The 18,115-nt window shown below is 41.5% G+C and overlaps 1 protein-coding gene across 1 annotated transcript in view; it reads right to left on the reverse strand.

Moving 5' to 3' along the window:
* MED12L (mediator complex subunit 12L) overlaps positions 1–18,115 on the reverse strand; it is a 208,297-nt gene that overhangs the window by 163,576 nt on the left and 26,606 nt on the right. The window contains 5 exon segments of the mRNA XM_056849403.1: positions 11,710–11,846; positions 14,272–14,371; positions 15,243–15,392; positions 16,563–16,832; positions 17,408–17,518. Of these exon segments, the coding sequence (XP_056705381.1) occupies positions 11,710–11,846; positions 14,272–14,371; positions 15,243–15,392; positions 16,563–16,832; positions 17,408–17,518 (768 nt within the window).

Consider the following 18,115-nt stretch of genomic DNA (forward strand, 5'->3'; position numbering starts at 1 on the left):
TGCCCCAGGATGTGGTGAAGGCTGCCAACTTGGAAAGCTTTAAGAGGGGGTGGGCATGCTCATGGAGGAGAAGGGTATTCATGACTACTAGTAAAAATGGATACTAGTCATAATGCATACCTATTCTCTTCAGGATCAGAGGAGCATGCTTATTATCTTGGGTGCTGTGGAACACAGGCAGGATGGTGCTGCTGCAGTCGTCTTGCTGGTGGGCTTCCTAGAGGCACCTGGTTGGCCACTGTGTGAACAGACTGCTGGACTTGATGGTCTGATCCAGTATGGCTCGTCTTTAGGATTGCTATTGCTACAAGTATTTTGTTTAAACAACACAGAGTAACCGGTGACGTAATTAGTTCAAAGATGAGATAACAAGTACAAAGACAGATGCTGAAGAACTACGTATCCATTTTGGAAAATCCAAGGTTTAAACAATTCCAAACCTTTCAAAGACTACGAAGTCCACAAAGACCTCTGCGTAATTATGGATTGCCCCATACAAGTCAAGATTATGGATTGCCCCATACATACACTGGAGTTGTGCACATGTGGAGTTATTTACAGTACTGTTTATATCAAGAAGCTCAGCTTGTAATTGTACACAGAAAATGTCCAAAAAAATTATTAGTTCCTATTTGTTCTAAACTTGAACTTCAAATTGGTTAAGCAAGTGGAAGGAATTACCAATGGTAAGAGGCATTTTCAAAGCAGGATGGCACCACCTGAGAAGGCACAAAGGAGTTTGTGGAGACAAGCAACGCAGCTCTCTGTGCAGAACATAGTCGCAGTGGCCCTCCTTCCCAAATGAGATCCCAGGCTAAAAGTGCGAGGTTGTGTTGGACCCACGCCTTCAACAGTGAGAACTAGACCCAACTCTGCTCCTTATTTGCAATCAAGCAAAAGGCAGGACTGGGCCCCACTGTTACACTAAAAGGCTCTTCTTCTTCCCCCTCCATCCATAAATCATACAGATGATGTTGTAAAACATCCCTTCCTTCTTTGCAAAAGCCTGGGAAATTAGCTTTCTGTACATACTAGCCAAACAAAACAAGGAGCAGAAGGCAGGGGGGTCTTGCTTTATGAAAGCTAACAATACTTAAGCTACTCCTAGTAGCAATTGCTTCTTACATTTGATGTGTGGATGTTTCCTTAAATGCAGTTTCAAACTCCAATCAAAAAGGGAAACAAGATTGCCACAGAATACTTGGCAATAAATTAACAGTCCTATGTCTACTCAGAATAGTAGTGTGGGGTTTTAAAAAGACTATACCTCCTGTGTGAAACCTGAATTAAAAACACTTCTATAAATGGAAGCACTGCTTGGTTATCTTCAGAGATTTGTTCTTCCTCCTTAAAGGTAAAGGTAGTCCCCTGGGCAAGTATATGTTTACGGAGTAGTTTGCCATTGCCTTCACCAGTCATTTACACTTTACTCCCAGCAAGCTGGGTACTCATTTTACCAACCTCCAAACACACAATAAAAGCTGTTACCTGTTGATTATAATATCTGCCCTTCAATGGTACCCCATATATGCCACCAGAGGCACCTCAAATATAGTTTTCAAACACACTTTATATGCCTTCTCATGCTATGTCTAAACTTCCTCACAAAAATAAAATGATTCTGTCATTGCTTCAAATTCCTGATAATCATTTCCACTCTGGCAACAAGAATATTGCAATCTGCTATGGATCAAGCTGAAGGTGAATCCAGGTAAGATGGATCCAGATAAGCTGATGTTCTGAAAATAATTGTTTCAACACTAGATAAGGCAAGTCCGTCTTGCTATCCAACCAGTACAAGCAGATCCCAGGAAGAGCTTGGAAAGATTTTGTTAGATTGTGTCCTGACAAGAAGGAAAGTTGCTTCGCTATCCAAAGGCCTTTCATGCATCACATCTGGCACACAACCTGTTCCGCCCTCCTAGATTAAGTTGACATGGCCACAATGATCCAAACACCTGAAGACTTGACTGATGTAACATGCTCCATGCCTTGAAGACACCTTGGACACTTTAATTGACACAGAGCATGATAGGCCATCCTTAGGCTGGAGAAAGCCAATCTGAATGTACCACCCCAGTATTGAAATATCTTCATTGGTTGTCTATGTGTTTTTCAGGACCAATTCAAAGTGCTGGTCCTTACCTTTTAACAATGATTTTTTGTTGTTAAAAGTGTGTGTGTGTGGGGGGGGAGATATATAAGGTCATGCCAATTTCCACCAATTTTCCCCTCAGGACTTGCTTTATTTCCTTGTTTCACACCTCTTTATCCTTAGATGTTTGCGGTTGATATTAGGGGCACCTGTCACATAAAGGGCTTTACTCTATAAATCATAACCAGAACACACCAATTTAATTCTTGTGTCAATAGTTTCAATTTAATTCTTGTGTCAATATGGTTTCTCGGTAAAGTTATATTAGAAGCCATTTTTTAAAAGCACATTCTTGAAAGACATCCAACTGTTTGTGTCTGACATTGCAGTATTATAAGAATACTATTATTGCTGGTCTCCCATCCTCCCGCCAAACTTGGCTTGGGAGGTTCATTGCCTGGCCAAGTTTCTCCAGTGCCTGTGATTAGTGAAATGAATGCCATTTTGCTCCATTGTACCTTCGTACCAGTTGGAATATATAATTTTAATGTTTTAAAGTATGTTTTAACTAACGTTTTCTGAATTTTACTGTTGTGACCCACTGAGAGCCCAGCTTGCTGGGAATGGGGCGGGCTATAAATGCAACAAATAAATAAATACATACATACATAACCCTCTTTCCCCTCAGGACTTGAGAGAGGCCCAAAAAGGTTCAAAAGGCTTCCTCCAATGAAAAAATATTTTTTTGAGATGCACAACTAAAGCAATACTGTGAATATCATCCAACTATTTTATTCTACTCAAGTATACATCACTAAACCACCTCCTGTGACAGGAAGTGGTTTGGGCAGTTCTGGGTAAGCACAGATGTATCTTTAAAATGCTAGACATATGATGATTCATAAGGGACTGTGATTAGGGTTGCCCGATCCAGGTCGGGAAACTCCTGGAGATTTGGGGAAGGAGACTGGGGAAGACAGGGACCTCAGTGGAGTAGAATGCCATAGAGTCCATCCTCCAAAGCATCCATTTTCTCCAGGGGAACTGATCTTTGTAGACTGGAGATGAGCTGTAATTCAGGGGGATCCCCAGCTCCCACCTGGAGGCTGGCAGCCCTAACTGTGATGCATACAACGGGGATACTTTTTGAATTGTATCAAAGACAGAACTAATGTAGCCTTATTGTTAGCACTAGACCTCTCACTTGAACCACCTTATTCTGGGCTATGTCCCTCCCTGCAAAGTGGAAACTTGCAGAACCTGGGCTGCCAACCTCCTGGTGGGGGCTGGAGATTTCCCAGAATTACAACTGATCCCCAGATGACAGAGCAGCTCCCCTGGAGAAAATGGCTGCTTTGGAGGTGAGCTATATAGCGTTGTACCCAGCTGAGGTTCCTCCCCTCCCTAAACCCTGCCCTCTCCAGTCTCCACCCCCGCAAATCTCCAGGTGTTTCCCAACCCAGAGGTGGCAACCCTACCTGTCATACTCTGGACGGCCAATGTGCTTGCTTATACAAAATAATGTTATTTGCTAATTTTGGAAATCAAGTTCTATGCCTATAATCAGTAGAGTTGGTGGCCTCCAGAAGCAGTAGCACTCAAAGCTTCAACCTTCTAATCCTTCCCACATTCACATCATCCCAACCAAGTCCTAACTTCTCTGTCTGTAAGAGACACTTAAACATCTAAAACTAGAGAGCAGGTTTGTGGAAGAAAATTCTTAAACAAAATCAGTGCATACTTACAGTTAATTCCCTTATCTGGCGCAGGAACTAAGACTTAGAGTAAAGAATCTGGGTAAGGCCAAATAATGAGTATGCAGCTGTTTATTAGAATAGGTTGCTATGCCTGAATGTAAAAAATGTATTTTGGGATGAAAGCATTTAATCACTGTATTTCCCCAAGACTCCATTCTGGAAATATGAATTCAGCAAAGAGCGCTCTGGATATGTGCAAAATGATTTGATTTATTTTATTTTTAAGCCTCCCTTTACTGGCCAAGCCAGGCTCAGAGAGGCTCACAGTCTTTTAAAACAATGTAAAAACAGGAAATAATTACATAAGTACAACAATAAAACCAGCTTCCTTACTGACACAGCAGCAGATACATCTCTAACATAATAACACAGCACAGTTAACGATTTGTACCATTTGTGGAAAGTTAGCAGAGAGAAAGGGAGCAGAAAAGAGGAGGAGAAGGGGGGGCAGTCAGATGGAAGACTGTTGCTTTCCTCAACCATATGCCTGCCGGAACTGTTCAGTTTTACAGGCCCTGAGGAACCGTTTTAAAACCCACAGGGGCCAAACCTCACTGGGTATAGCGTTCCACCAGGCTGGGGTCAGAGCTGAAAAGGCCCTGGCCAAGGACAGTCATTAGGCCAGGGATCACCAGAAGATTTTCTCCAGATGAGAGAAGAACTCTTTCGGGAGGTATATCGGGAGAGGCAATCCCGCAGAATGTACCTCCCTCACCACAATCAGCATTCATTAATCCAACCTGATGTGTGCAATTTACAACATTGTATTTTAGCTTTAAATGGGGATTACTAGAAAGCATGTAGAGGTCTGCCCCTTAACAGGTCTCATTATTAGCCCCTGCCCCTCCAGTCTCACTCTGGCATTGGGTAAGCCATTGTGGGGCTTGTAAAGCTTCCTTGGGGCTGGCTGCCTTGCCCTGTGCCCTGTCAGACCCCCAGATGCTTCCAACTTATGATGACCCTATCAATTAATCACCTCCAAAGCATCCTATCACTGACAACCTTTCTCAGGTCTTGCAAACTGAAGGCCGTGGCTTCCTTTATTGAATTGCTTTAGGAATAAAAAATTGTGTGGCCAGCAAGCAACACAAAAAGAATCTTCCTTGTTGGGAAATCTCTAATCAGCAGCAGCCATACCAGGGGAACCATTACCAGGTTTGGGACATCTTTGTAGCTCATTACCCGCTTGAAGCTACTACTGAAGTTAGTCTGTTGGAGCATATATGTTTTTGCAAAGTGTTTTGTTGCCTCTTTTGTTTTGTTAGCTGCTTTGGGTCCCCCCATGCAGGTGAAAAGTGGGATAAAAATATTCTAAGTAAATAAATATGGCTTTGGGGTTAAACGTCATCTGTAAATGTATGAACTTTACTGCAATTTGGTTTGAAGATATTTAGACTTCTCCACTAAATATGAATAGTTAACAGGAAACACAAAATAGTAGGAATGAAAGAAGCAATATCAACCCATTCAGAAACAATGGATAGCTATCACCCACTCCTTTCCCTAATTTACACACAAACACATGAACACACACTACCATTCTGATTAGGAAACAGTTTACAGAACCATGTTCCCATGTAAGACAGTTTCCATGGTCAAGGGGAAGAAGAGACAATCCCATGCTTACAAGTGTGTGAATGCAGATATAGGTACTTGGCGACCTGAAAAGTACACCCTAGTAATACTGCTTTGCAACCAAACTAGTACCATCCCTCAGTACTGGGCTTAGTTTCTTTGTAACTAAAAAAAAAAAAGCCTGTGTACTTTCCTGCCAGCATGGTGTAGTGGTTAAGAGTGGTGGTTTGGAGCAGTGGACTCTAATCGGGAGAATCGGGTTTGATTCCCCACTCCTCCACATGAGCGGCAGCCTCTAATCTGGTGTACCGGGTTGGTTTCCTCACTCCTACACATGAAGCCAGCTGAGTGACCTTGGGCTAGTCACAGTTCTCTCCGAACTCTCTCAGCCTCACCTATCTCACAAGGTTTCTGTTGTGGAGAGGGAAAGGGAAGGTAATTGTAAGCCGGTTTGAGTCTTCCTTGAGTGGTAGAGAAAGTCAGCATATAAAAACCATCTCTTCTTCTGTCAATGGTTGGAGGGAGCAAATTTAAAATTGAAGTGTTGAAAGTGAAAAAGCAGAGAAAGAGGCTAGTTTTCAGCAGAAAGGTGAAACTGAGATGTTGAGTACGTAAGGACAGACCAGAGCTTCCCATCGTCTGGAGACGGGCCAGAACAAAATATTTTAATTTTGAAGGTATTTATACATAAGACTTCATTGGAAAACTTCAAAGGTTTGTTCTAGCAAGTGCACAGCAGGAGGGAGGGAAAGGTTGATCTGCCATTAGGGTTTTTTTTTAACCCAAAAGACTAAAAATAGCCAATTAGAGCTTTCAAGTTACTCTCCCACAACATGAAATAGAACACTATATCCATTTTAAAAACTTTGCAATACAGAAAGGGCAAAACCCAGCCAAACCCAAGTTAAGCCTAGGGCCTTTGTTCCAAATCATAAATTCCCTATTGTTTAATTTGAGTACATTCTTGTTGCCATGACAGTTATTTGGTTTTGTTCCCGCACTCAAGAGTTCTCAGAATTTTTCTGTACATCTACAAGAAAAATCAATATTTTATTACCCAAGTAACTATGATAACAATTTAAGGGTAAGGCTACACTTTTCATACTAAACAAGTTAATAGTGTTAAATATATTAACAAAGGCTACAACTTCTCTAGCTGTATCAACAAGCACTGAAGTTTCCAACCCAAGATCTCAGCTCCCAGTACCGTTTCCATCCCTGTTATTTATTCAAAAAGCAAATAGCTCAAATTCGAAATATTAAACATCATAGAGATCAAAGACTAGCACAGGGGACTAGCTTTTCAACCATCACATCCATCACAGTATTGAGCTAAAGTAGTGTGGATATTCTATGTCACAGCAATGGTGGCAGACCAATAAGAATATAAGAGCAGCCATGCTGGATCAGACCAGTGGTCCATCTAGTCCAGTATCTGGTTTCTACAGTGGTCAGGCATCCACAAGGCCCCCCACTGTTCCTTCCCAGTATTGGTATTTACAGGGTTACTGCCTCTGAACATGGAGGTTTCACTGAGTCAGTCAAGGCTAACAGTCATAAGAACATAAGAAAAGTCATGCTGGATCAGTCCAAGGCCCATCAGGTCTAGCAGTCTGTTCACACAGTGGCCAACCAGGTGCCTCTAGGAAGCCCACAAACAAGGCAACTGAAGCAACACCATCCTGCTTGTGTTCCACAGCACCTAATATATTCAGCATGCTCCTCTGATCCTGGAGAGAATAGGTACACACCATGACCAGTATCCATTTTAACTAGTAGCCATGAATACTCCTCTCCACCATGAATATGTCCACTCCCCCCTTAAAGCCTTCCAAGTTGGCAACCATCACCACATCCTGGGGCAGGGAGTTGCACAATTTAACTATGCGTTGTGTGAAGAAGTCATTGATGAACCTGTTCTTCATACATTGTATAATCCATTTTACAGCCCACTAAACTGTGGCCATAGCAGTAGCAAAGTGGAGTGGGAGAGGATAACCTGAGGAGCCCCGTTTGGGGTGTGGCAAACCAACCTGCGCCTCCTTTACCCTTCTGCGCATTCTAGTTAACCATGCATGGATGGGGTATAGTAATCTGCTGCCACCAACCTAGTTTTGGTGGTCCTTAAAAGGGGGCCAAGACCACCACTGCTTGCCCTTTCGTTCCCTTGGTGGTACCTCCATTATCACAAGGAGGATGCTTCCCAAATGGTCAACCAAGTCTGAGATGTTATACCCCATCAGAATTTTAAAACATTTTAAATAAAGGTCGCATTAAAAGAAGTACAAGCACACACAAAAACCACAAGTGGTTAATAACCATCATACAAGAAGGCAGCTCTAAACAACAGAAAGCCAATATAATCAAATCAGACCAAAGTAATTACGAATTGTCCAAAAGCCAACACAATGCAACAGGCAGCTCTGTGCAGCTGACTAGCTAGCACTGGAACAGCTGGACACAGCAGCAATTGGGCTAGAATTTAAACTGCACATTCGCACTCAGCAAGAAGAAATAATTCAAAAGTAAAGCGCCAGGCAGAAGTGACTACAAATGGCAGCCAAACGAAGAAAGACAACAGAAAATTACCTAATGCATCTAAAACTGAAACTGGCTCCTATTTCATGTACAAATTTCCTGATGTGGTTGTTGGACCCTGTTGGCCAGACTCACACTCTCCACTTGAGGGAACAAACGGCATCACCAGCCGCCCACCGCTACTGAGCAGGTCCAGGAAAAACGCACACCTGAGCTCCTTGTGAGAAAAGCTCTACCAACTGCGGGCCATGATCATCTGTGGGCTCCAAAGGGGCTCCTTTTCCAACGGAAGATTGGCACGGGGCAACCAGAAGCTAGATTCTTACCCAGGATGGCACTTGCAGGAAAAGGATTAACACCTCCTAACAGAGAGAAAGAATCTCTGTTAAGCACGGCACTTTTTCCAGGGAGTCTATTTTGAGTGTCTAGGAAGTTCATTCTATAAAGGAAAGGGTCTAGGGGGCCAGGGAAGACAGCAAAAAAAAGGAAAATCATAATGAATCTGTGGCATGTATGTCCACAATTCATTACCATGGTCATCCCTACATCCTGTGGCAATGAGTTCCCAAATGCTTCTCTTAAAGAATAAATACTTCCTATTTGTCCTGATAGTATCCACCAATTTTATTGGATGCCTGTGAGTTCTGGTATTATGGGGGTAGGAAAAGAAATTCTCTCTGTCCAATTTCCCCAGCCATGTATAACTGTAAAAGCTTCTACCATGTTTATACAAGACACAGCAAAGTCCTATATGAATTAATCTAAGCACATAAGAAGTCAAATATAATCATAAATGTTTCCTAGAAGAACGGAGTGTGAACATGGAATCCAATTAGGAAAAAAAAAACAATCCATATGTTTTGGACATGGTAACTGTGCCACATATAATTTTATTCTAGATAATTTCAAACACATACCAGCTGTGTCTTGGGTTCTGTTTTGTGGCTAAAGAACTGAAGAACGAACTGCCATCTAGTGGCTTAACTGCAATTCTTCAAATGTTTGAGAAATTCAATGACAGCCCTCCTCAACAGACATTTACATCTGAAAATCTGACACTCCTCAGATTATAGTGCACACAAATATGTTACCATCCGTTTATGTTTGGATTTATAAACTGAGCATTCAGCAGTATGTTTTAACAGAAGGTTAAATTAGTGCTTAGAAAAATAACCCCAGCAATAATACTTCAAAAGATTTTGTAATTTTGCTCTAGTGTTTAATGTGATTCACATTCTTTCTCTCTGTACCCTTAATCATACAATTAAAAGCCTTGCAGACAAAGGGAGAGGAAGTTGCAACTGAGACACAAGTCCACTTACTGAGTCCATGGCAGAAGACTTCCTGACTTGTGCTCTTAACCACAACAGTTGCTTTCATAAAACTATACAGGCAACGTTTTATTCTGTATGATCATCTAGAAATGCAAACTTAGGGTATGTCAAATTGTATAGTAAATCATCAAGAGACCTGATTCGGAATTAGTCCCTGGAATGTTTGTGACTTCTCTCCAGATCATTTATGAACATGTTTTGAGGGAGTTTCGTGTCTCCTCTCTACCTAAAACAATGAAGCCATTTCTCCAGCTATCAGCTGTGGAACAGTTCCTTCCAAACACTCTAACTCTGATAGCTCCTCTACAGCTGAGAAGAACGGAAGCACAATTTGGTCACTGGATCCAACATAAGCAGAAACACAAATATAGCATTTGTATCATCAGCTGCCAGCCAAACGCATTAAACAAATACACAGTTTTTTCAGTAACTTTCACAATCCGGGCATGTTTAAGACTCCATTTGCAGTGATGGATGCAAGCCAATAGAGGAACAGAAGCTGAGGAGAACATGAAATAGAAACCAATTATTTTATATCTTAATCAGCTTATCAGCACACTAGAACTACACAGTGTAACTCCTGAAGCAGAGACAAAGATGTAATTGCCCTTTAAGTCCTTTAAGAAGAATTGGAGGAAGTACACTGCAGTTTGCACGTGCCCAGTGGAGTACAGCTTTCTAAGACTGACAGTGAAGTGGTTTTAAGCAACACATATATTCCCTCCCAAAAAAAAGTCTGTGGAGCTTTGACAAACCCTGAACAATTTGACTCAGGGAGTTACTTTCCAGGATTCAAAATCCAGACAATAAAACATTCCTTAGCTTGCAGTTCTTTCAAGAATTGAAATTTACAACCCAAAGATGATGACATTTTCATGGACTATGGGATAGATCCAGTCCCTCTGCTCAGCAAAGTCTGAAAACATCCACCAGCCTAAAGAGCCTTTCCCCCAACTTGAGTGACGTCCTCTAGACCTCCTTTGAACATGTGCAGTGCCTGTTCCACACTGCTGCTCAAGAAAAACATCAACAAACCACATGCTCAGTAAACTCAGAGGGAGAAAATGATTACCCCCCTGAAACTGAGCCACCAGTTCAAACCTATTCCTAATTTTTACATACACAAACATTGCTACTCTATTTGGGTTGAATCGAAGCCTGAAAAACAGTTTTGAGGAAACGGTTTTAATCCTCACCAGCATTCCATGCTGTTTATAAGAAAATCATGGCAATGTTGATTGCCAATCAAACTATTCAGAGTGCAGCATTTTAGCATAATTGAGACCTTTTATTCTGATTAAAGTCTGAACCAGATGCATAACCCTTATAAAAATAATTTTCAAGAAACAGCTAGAGCAGGGATGTCGAACTCATTTGTTACGAGGGCCGGATATGACACAAATGTCACTTGGTTGGGCCGGGCCATGCCTTGCTAGCCCAGATCGGGACTGGGAGGATGGCTGCCTCGCGGGCCGAATAAGAGCGCTCAAGGGGCCGGATCTGTCCCCCAGGCCTTATGTTTGACACCCCTGAGCTAGAGAGTCGACAGGTTGTAACAACAGCAACTGCTAACATTTTAACATCAATAATTGACTATTTTTCAAATAGTCAGAAAGTTAACTGCTTTTATTTCCAGTATAGGAGATATAGTAAATTATTTTAAATATTATTATTTAAACTGCATCTGACTAAAAACCCAGAAACGTTAATTAAATCTGAGCTGGAAAACAAATCCAAGAACAAGATTCAAATGTAACAACATGGGGTAGGAAGATGGTGTTACATGCAATAAATACTGTATTGGTTAATCTCAATCCAATGGTTAAAAAAAAAAGAAAATTTTAAAATGTTGGTTCTTATGGGATTACCAACTTTTTTTTGTTTTGTATAATATTACATTTCAGCCAGGGCTCACCATATTGGTTGTGGAGTTCTTCCAGAATTACAACTGGACTACAAAGATCAGTTCCGCTGGAGAAAACGGCAGTTCTGTAGTGATCTCTATAGCTCCACATCCCAATTGAGCTCCCTTCCCTCCACAAACTCCACCTCTAATCTAGAGATGGCAACCCTACCTAGAACCTATTCTGAATGCCAGGGAAATTATAGGTAGTAAAGATAAACGTACACAGTATACTAGTGACTGAAGAGCTACAACCACACATACCCAAGAAAGAAAAGCCCAAATTAAAAAAGGGGGGGACTTGTGAACAACTATAAGCCATGGCATATTAGGTATTAAACACTGCTTCAAATACAATTATTACAACAGTAGTGAGAATCTGTACTGAACAATGAGAATTTGCATACTACTAGGATGCTTTAAACTTTGCACAAATACATAAAGGAAGGGGGGAATCAGTCAAGGAATCTTCCTGTTCATAAATACAGATGGGGAAAATAAAATTACCTCCTGGTTATCCTTACTCTGGTTTGGCCAGAAAATCTTGTGATAAAGAGTTTCCATTGAGTTGCTGGAATCCGATCGATCAAAGCAATGTCTATCCAAAACCTCCAACGTGTGCAAAACGCGACTGATAGTAACCCCTAATAGAAAGAGATGCAGAAAAGAATCACTGCATGACAACTGAGAAGAACCTCTTATGAAGTGTTGTTGACTGCTTTCTCAAGGAAACCACCACAAAACAAAACCTTTCATCAGATGAAGTGAGCTTTGACTCACAAAAGCTTATAACTTGGAAATTCTGTTCGTCTCTACGGTGCTAAAGGTAAAGGTCCCCTGTTAAAGCACCGGGTCATTCTTGACCCATGGGTGATGTCACATCCCGACATTTTCTAGGCACACTTTTTGTTTACGGGGTGGTTTGCCAGTGCATTCCCCAGTCATCTTTCCCTTTACCCCCAGCAAGCTGGGTACTCATTTTACTGACCTCGGAAGGATGGAAGGCTGAGTCGACCTTGAGCAGGCTACCTGAAACCAACTTCCATCAGGATCGAACTCAGGTCGTGAGCAGAGCTTTTGACTGCATTACTGCATCTTACCACTCTGCGCCACGGGGCTCCTCTCTACGGGGCTACAGAACCCAAATTTTGTTCTGCTACGTGCGGATAAAGGAAAGATGACTGGGGAAGGCACTGGCAAACCACCCCGTAAACAAGGTCTGCCTAGAAAATGTCAGGATGTGACATCACCCATGGGTCAAGAATAACCTGGTGCTTGCACAGGGGGACCTTTACCTTTACTTTTTTCTACGTGCTAACACAGACTCCCTGAGCCTGACTTTGGTCGGGATAGGGTGAGTAGAAAACCAGATAAACTAAACTACCCACCTGAAGCACGAAATAAAGTTTCTATGACTGCATTGACTTTAAAGTCATCTTGTTTTTAATGTTTGTGGTAATGAAGAGTGTGAACTTCTCTGGACCCTGATTGTTCTTTTTTTTTCAAGGTTCTGCTTTTGATCCTTATATCTTTCTTCACTGGTTTTAAATCGTCCATCCTCATTTTTAATCATTCTTCAGTATTCTACCCAAGATGCTCTTCCTTCATTCTACATTTACCTAATCCCACCCACCCCCCACTGGTTTCACAGCTAAGTGTCTTCCTATGATGTGTCAAGGAACAAAATTATGGCTCCTTATACAGTTTTATAATCCACAAGGCTACCTCTTTCTCATATCAACATTTATAACACCTGTACTCCTCTCAAGAAGTTTGTCATTGAAGCGTTAGCAGTCAATAACAACACCAACTCACACTGGGCTGTCAATCCAAAAAATACAATTTCTTATGAAAGATAACATTAATGTCTTTCACTCAGGTCTAGGGCTGTACATATCGATAAACCCGAACTGAAAATAAAACCGAAATTAGCAATTTCGCCAATATTTGGGTTTTGTTTCGGCCGAATACCAAAACCTGGAAATCTACCCAAAGCCAAATAGGCAATTTCCGAAAGGCCAAATAGATATTCAGCTTTTCAGCTATTCACCTTTGCTCAGAAGCACGGCTCTGTGCTTTCTCCCATTTTTCTATCTTAGATTGGTTTTGTTAGGGCCACATAGTTCGGGCCCTTTTGAGGTAGGGGTGTAATGGGAGCCAACTTGGTCTGACCAAACTATCCATCACCATTCACTGATCTGGATAGTCTGGAGGCAGAAGGGTCATTTAAAAGATGGGGCTCATATGCCCTCCAACTAAAAAGCGCCAGCTTCAACAGCTGCTGAACAGGCTTCTGAAGAAGACTCACCCGCACGGATGAGCAATCTCCTTCACAAGAGCTGCCTTGGTCATGACTTTGGCTGGCTCCGATATCACACACACACCCATGAAAACATGCTCTCAAACTGAAGGTTACCCCGAATAATAGCTTTGTTTCCCCGCACCGTGTCCATCTCTTGAAATCAGATTTTTGGGAACTATAATAAAGGACGGTTCACAGGAAGTCACTTGCCACCAAAAGCAATGTTTTCCATGCTTATTTCTCTGGCACATAAGCCGTTTTCCTCAGTTTGGAAGACAATTTTCAGGGACATTATGCTATGTGTCCCAGATATGAACAGAGTCCCCAGACTTTGAGGTGCCAGCAATGCTGAACTTCTGAACCTGCAAACCAATTGACAGCTTAGCTCGCAAATGCCTGGAGGATTGGGGCAATCCCTTTGTAGGCCCATAAAATTGGACCTGTTCCAAATTTCATCAAACTTTGGTGTCCGTCTAAGGAGAGTTCCTTGCAACTATGCCGCAAATTTGGTGACTACCTCCAAAAACGCCCCCACAGGAGCTTCGAAAAAAATCCCCACAGACTAAAATGGGCCCTAATTTTTTCAGAAAACCCGGAAATAAAGCTGAATACCCCTTTCTTTATCGGTATGGGCATTTGGCTTTTCCTTGGTTTACTGAAAAATTCAGGCCCAATAAACTCAAACCCAAAATTTACCCCCCACAAAAAAAAAATTTTTTTGCACGGTCCTGTTTAGGTCCAAAACAAATAAAGACCAACAAGGTTACCTGCAGTTGATTCTTGGCACTTGTCAAATGACCACCGCACTTCCACAGCACGTCCCCTTTGTTTTATCTGTTGTTCTACTTCATAAATTTTTGCCCGAACCTGAAAAGACACATTCTTAATCATATTATCAATGGGAAATGCAATTCTGAAGTATATGTCAGATTTCTTTGTAACCATGCTCCTAGGTTAGGAAGCACAACTGAATATATATTTTGTCACTGCAAGGACAAGGACAAGTGAGAAAGTATTTTTTCCTCCTGTTTACTGTTTTACAGATTAAAATGGGAATACTTTTTAAAAAATTTCATCTGAAAGCATGAAAACAATCTTAACATTCATCTTCCATGTACTTCAAACCAAACCTGCTAACATTCAAAAGGATAACTCCGCATCTGAATTATGACTCAGTTCAACCTTCTGCTTGTACTTTTTCCCTGATCCACTTACTACAGATAGTTTAGCAGCTCCTATGTGCAAAGGACATCCAACTTGCAAGGACTTCCACATGGAAGGCAAAGCCATGCTCACATGAAGGCAGTACTATGTATCTCCCCACACTCAAACTAAAACATTTATATGTTTATGGAAACATTTTACCCTGCCTTTCCTTATGGTTCAAGGAGGCTTACAATAATTGTTTTAATTCTTCACCTGAGTGTTCTACATTCTGTACAATAAAAGCTAGATTCAGCATCCTGTAAACATAATGTAACTCTGGCACATTTGTATGGTTTATTCTTTTTCACCTAGTCATGGGGAAGCAAAAAGCTATGCGAGGCACTGAATTCTTGGCTTCAGCGACTGCACTAGGCATGGCCCATGCATAATCCTAACATCACAGGCATAAAAAATTAGTGGTTTGTATTAGCATGGCTACATAAACCTGATATGTAAAGGCTACTTGACTTTCAATAGTTGCGCACATAATATGGAACATCATGTTTAAATGGGATACTGAAAAGAAGCATACTTGCTGATTGAATATGGAGTTTCCTCCTGGCATAGGCAAACTGGATGGAGCAACTTGAAGTAAATCCAAAGGAGAACCTGGATTAATGCTTTTACTTTCATTTGTGGAATAATTCCACACCAAGGCACTTGGGCAACAAAGAGTTATAGTCTGTAACAGGAAATATTTAGAACGATATTAAATGGTATGCAATAAATTAAGATCACATTCACACAAGGAATTCTAAACATACTGACCAATTATATTTCAACTACAAAACCACAATTATGGCAGCTTACCACACAACTGGCCCATTCCCTCTCCCCACTATTAATCCATGCGCATCCTGCAACAGCAAGAACAAACTTTCCCAGGGTTGGAAATGGCTACTGAGGAAGGAAGAGCCAGGAAAACTTGTGTCCATCAGAACTTTCCCCCCAACAGATTATAGGATGCAACCAAGCACAATAACCAGACCCAGAACCCTAAATCTGTTTTCCCAAACCTTTAAACCTACCTTGTACTTCTAGATTAAGTAAATGACATACACTTCTAAAACAAAAAGAAGATCTATGATTGCCTGTTACTATTACTGTAGAATGCAAAGAGAGTAAGAATCTTTCTATAGTGTGAAGAAGATAGCAATTTTATCACTCTCTCTTCAGTATTTATACAGAACGTTTCAAATGTTCAAAGTACATCACATGGCTCCAAGACAGTCTAAATGCATTTACCATAGTGACTGGTATTCCCAGCTATAATCTTTTTTAAAATTGGAGACATCATAGATGGATTTAACAATCTGCATTAATGGTGCTTGACAGTGGGGGGACAAGAAGCTCACAATGTGATGGCCCCAATTCGTACAACAAACTGTTCTAGCAGTTGCTGCAGATGGGAAACTCGCCACATGGTTGCAGATCCCACTTGCACATGCAATGCCTAGAAGGCTCCCAGTAATCTTTACAACCGTCGTGTAGAATTATTAGTTCTGTGATGCAGATAGTTGCGATTCAGGAGGATCCCCTAAAGCCACCTAGTGATCTCACAGCTGGGATGAAATTTGAACCAGGAACAGCCAAGCTTGAACTTTTCGCTGCTACAAAACACTACCTCTTCTTCAAGAAGGCAGGATTATTTCAGCTGTTTTGGATGCATTCTGCAACTGAAGAAACCAAAACCAAATAGTAGTATCTCCTGGCATATCTGAAATACTGAGGTTAACTTTTAAACCCATGCAATCCATTGCAATCAGAAAATCAGTACTACCGGTAAATGCATTCCCCCTCAATTCCTGATTCATTCCTGGGATACCAGGAAGCATCAAATACATCATCCTACCTGCAGCATACAACTGAGTCCATAAACAAGCGGACGATGTTGTGGGCAGGAAAGGAAATCTGAACAGACCATCTGTGCAGGGCTCATCATAGGACCGGTAGTAGTAGGGCTTGCAGCTGCTAGTGGAGGATTATTTGGTCCAATAATCATATGAGGTGAATGGGCAGCTATGAGGTTAGGACTATCACATATCAGTAGAGAGACACGTCTGGCACAGAAATAAGCAAGGCGACGTGACAAGTAGGCCGACTGAACGAACTCTTCTGAATACTGGAAAACACATTTTAGATAAAGATTATTTTAAATATCATTCTGATGGAATATTAACATACAAAACTCTCCTATAGTGAGTTGACTTTTGGTATATCTGTTCCTTCTGGATATGGACCGCTAGAGACTGCAGAAGATCTTTTTCCAGCTTTTAAATCTGCAGTTATTTTACATAGAGATTCCAGGGACTGATCTGTAGGCCTTCTGAATATGAAACAGTACCCCGCCTCCAAACCATGGCCCTGCTCCATTACTAACAATTACTGAGATAAAGAACCACCCGTTATATTGTAACAATCACTGCAGAGAACAAGCAGTTAGCTTTTACATATATAATTATTTTTTTTAATTAGCCAATGCTAAAAAATTTCTATATTCACTCAGTTGAGAGTAAGTAATGTTCTAGTTCTGAACATGGAGCACCCCAGAACAATTTGCCATTACCGCAACTTTTGGGTTTTTTTTATATAAAACTGTAGAGTTAGATCAATTTATGAAGTTAAGTAAATTAGGCATTCTAATAAGCTGTTTTGAGACCAATTTCTGAATAGCAGCAAATTGTATTATGCACCTACCTGCAACATTAGCGGTAGCAGGAGTTTTAGAAGTTCATCATCAACTGGTCTTATTTTTTCCAAGACATCCAGTATCCATGTTAGATATTCATGTCTTTCAAACATTCCTTCCTTAAGGAATATGAGAGGTAACATATTTAAAAGTAAAAACTAGTAAAGAGAAAATACGCAAAAAATTTCTTCATCCCACTATTATTCAGTATACTAACTGCCCTGTAGGAGCCCCGTGGCGCAGAGTGTTAAGCTGCAGTACTGCAGTCAAAAGCTCTGCTCATGACCTGAGTTCGATCCCAACGGAAGTCGGTTTCAGGTAGCCGGCTCAAGGTTGACTCAGCCTTCCATCCTTCCAAGGTCGGTGAAATCACCCAGCTTGCTGGGGTTAAAGGGAAGATGACTGGGGAAGGCACTGGCAAACCACCCCGCAAACAAAGTCTGCCTTGGAAACGTCGGGATGTGACGTCACCCCATGGGTCAGGAATGACCCGGTGCTTGCACAGGGGACCTTTACCTTTTAACTGCCCTGTGGCGCAGAGTGGTAAGCTGCAATACTGCAGTTGAAGCTCTGCTCATGACCTGCGTACGATCCCAACGGAAGTCGGTTTCAGGTAGCTGGCTCAAGGTTGACTTAGCCTTCCATCCTTCCAAGGTCAGTAAAATGAGTACCCAGCTTGCTGGGGGTAAAGTGTAGACAACTGGGGCAGGCAATGG

This window comes from Euleptes europaea, chromosome 5 (assembly GCF_029931775.1).
Source record: "Euleptes europaea isolate rEulEur1 chromosome 5, rEulEur1.hap1, whole genome shotgun sequence".
Classification (NCBI taxonomy): Eukaryota; Metazoa; Chordata; class Lepidosauria; order Squamata; family Sphaerodactylidae; genus Euleptes; species Euleptes europaea.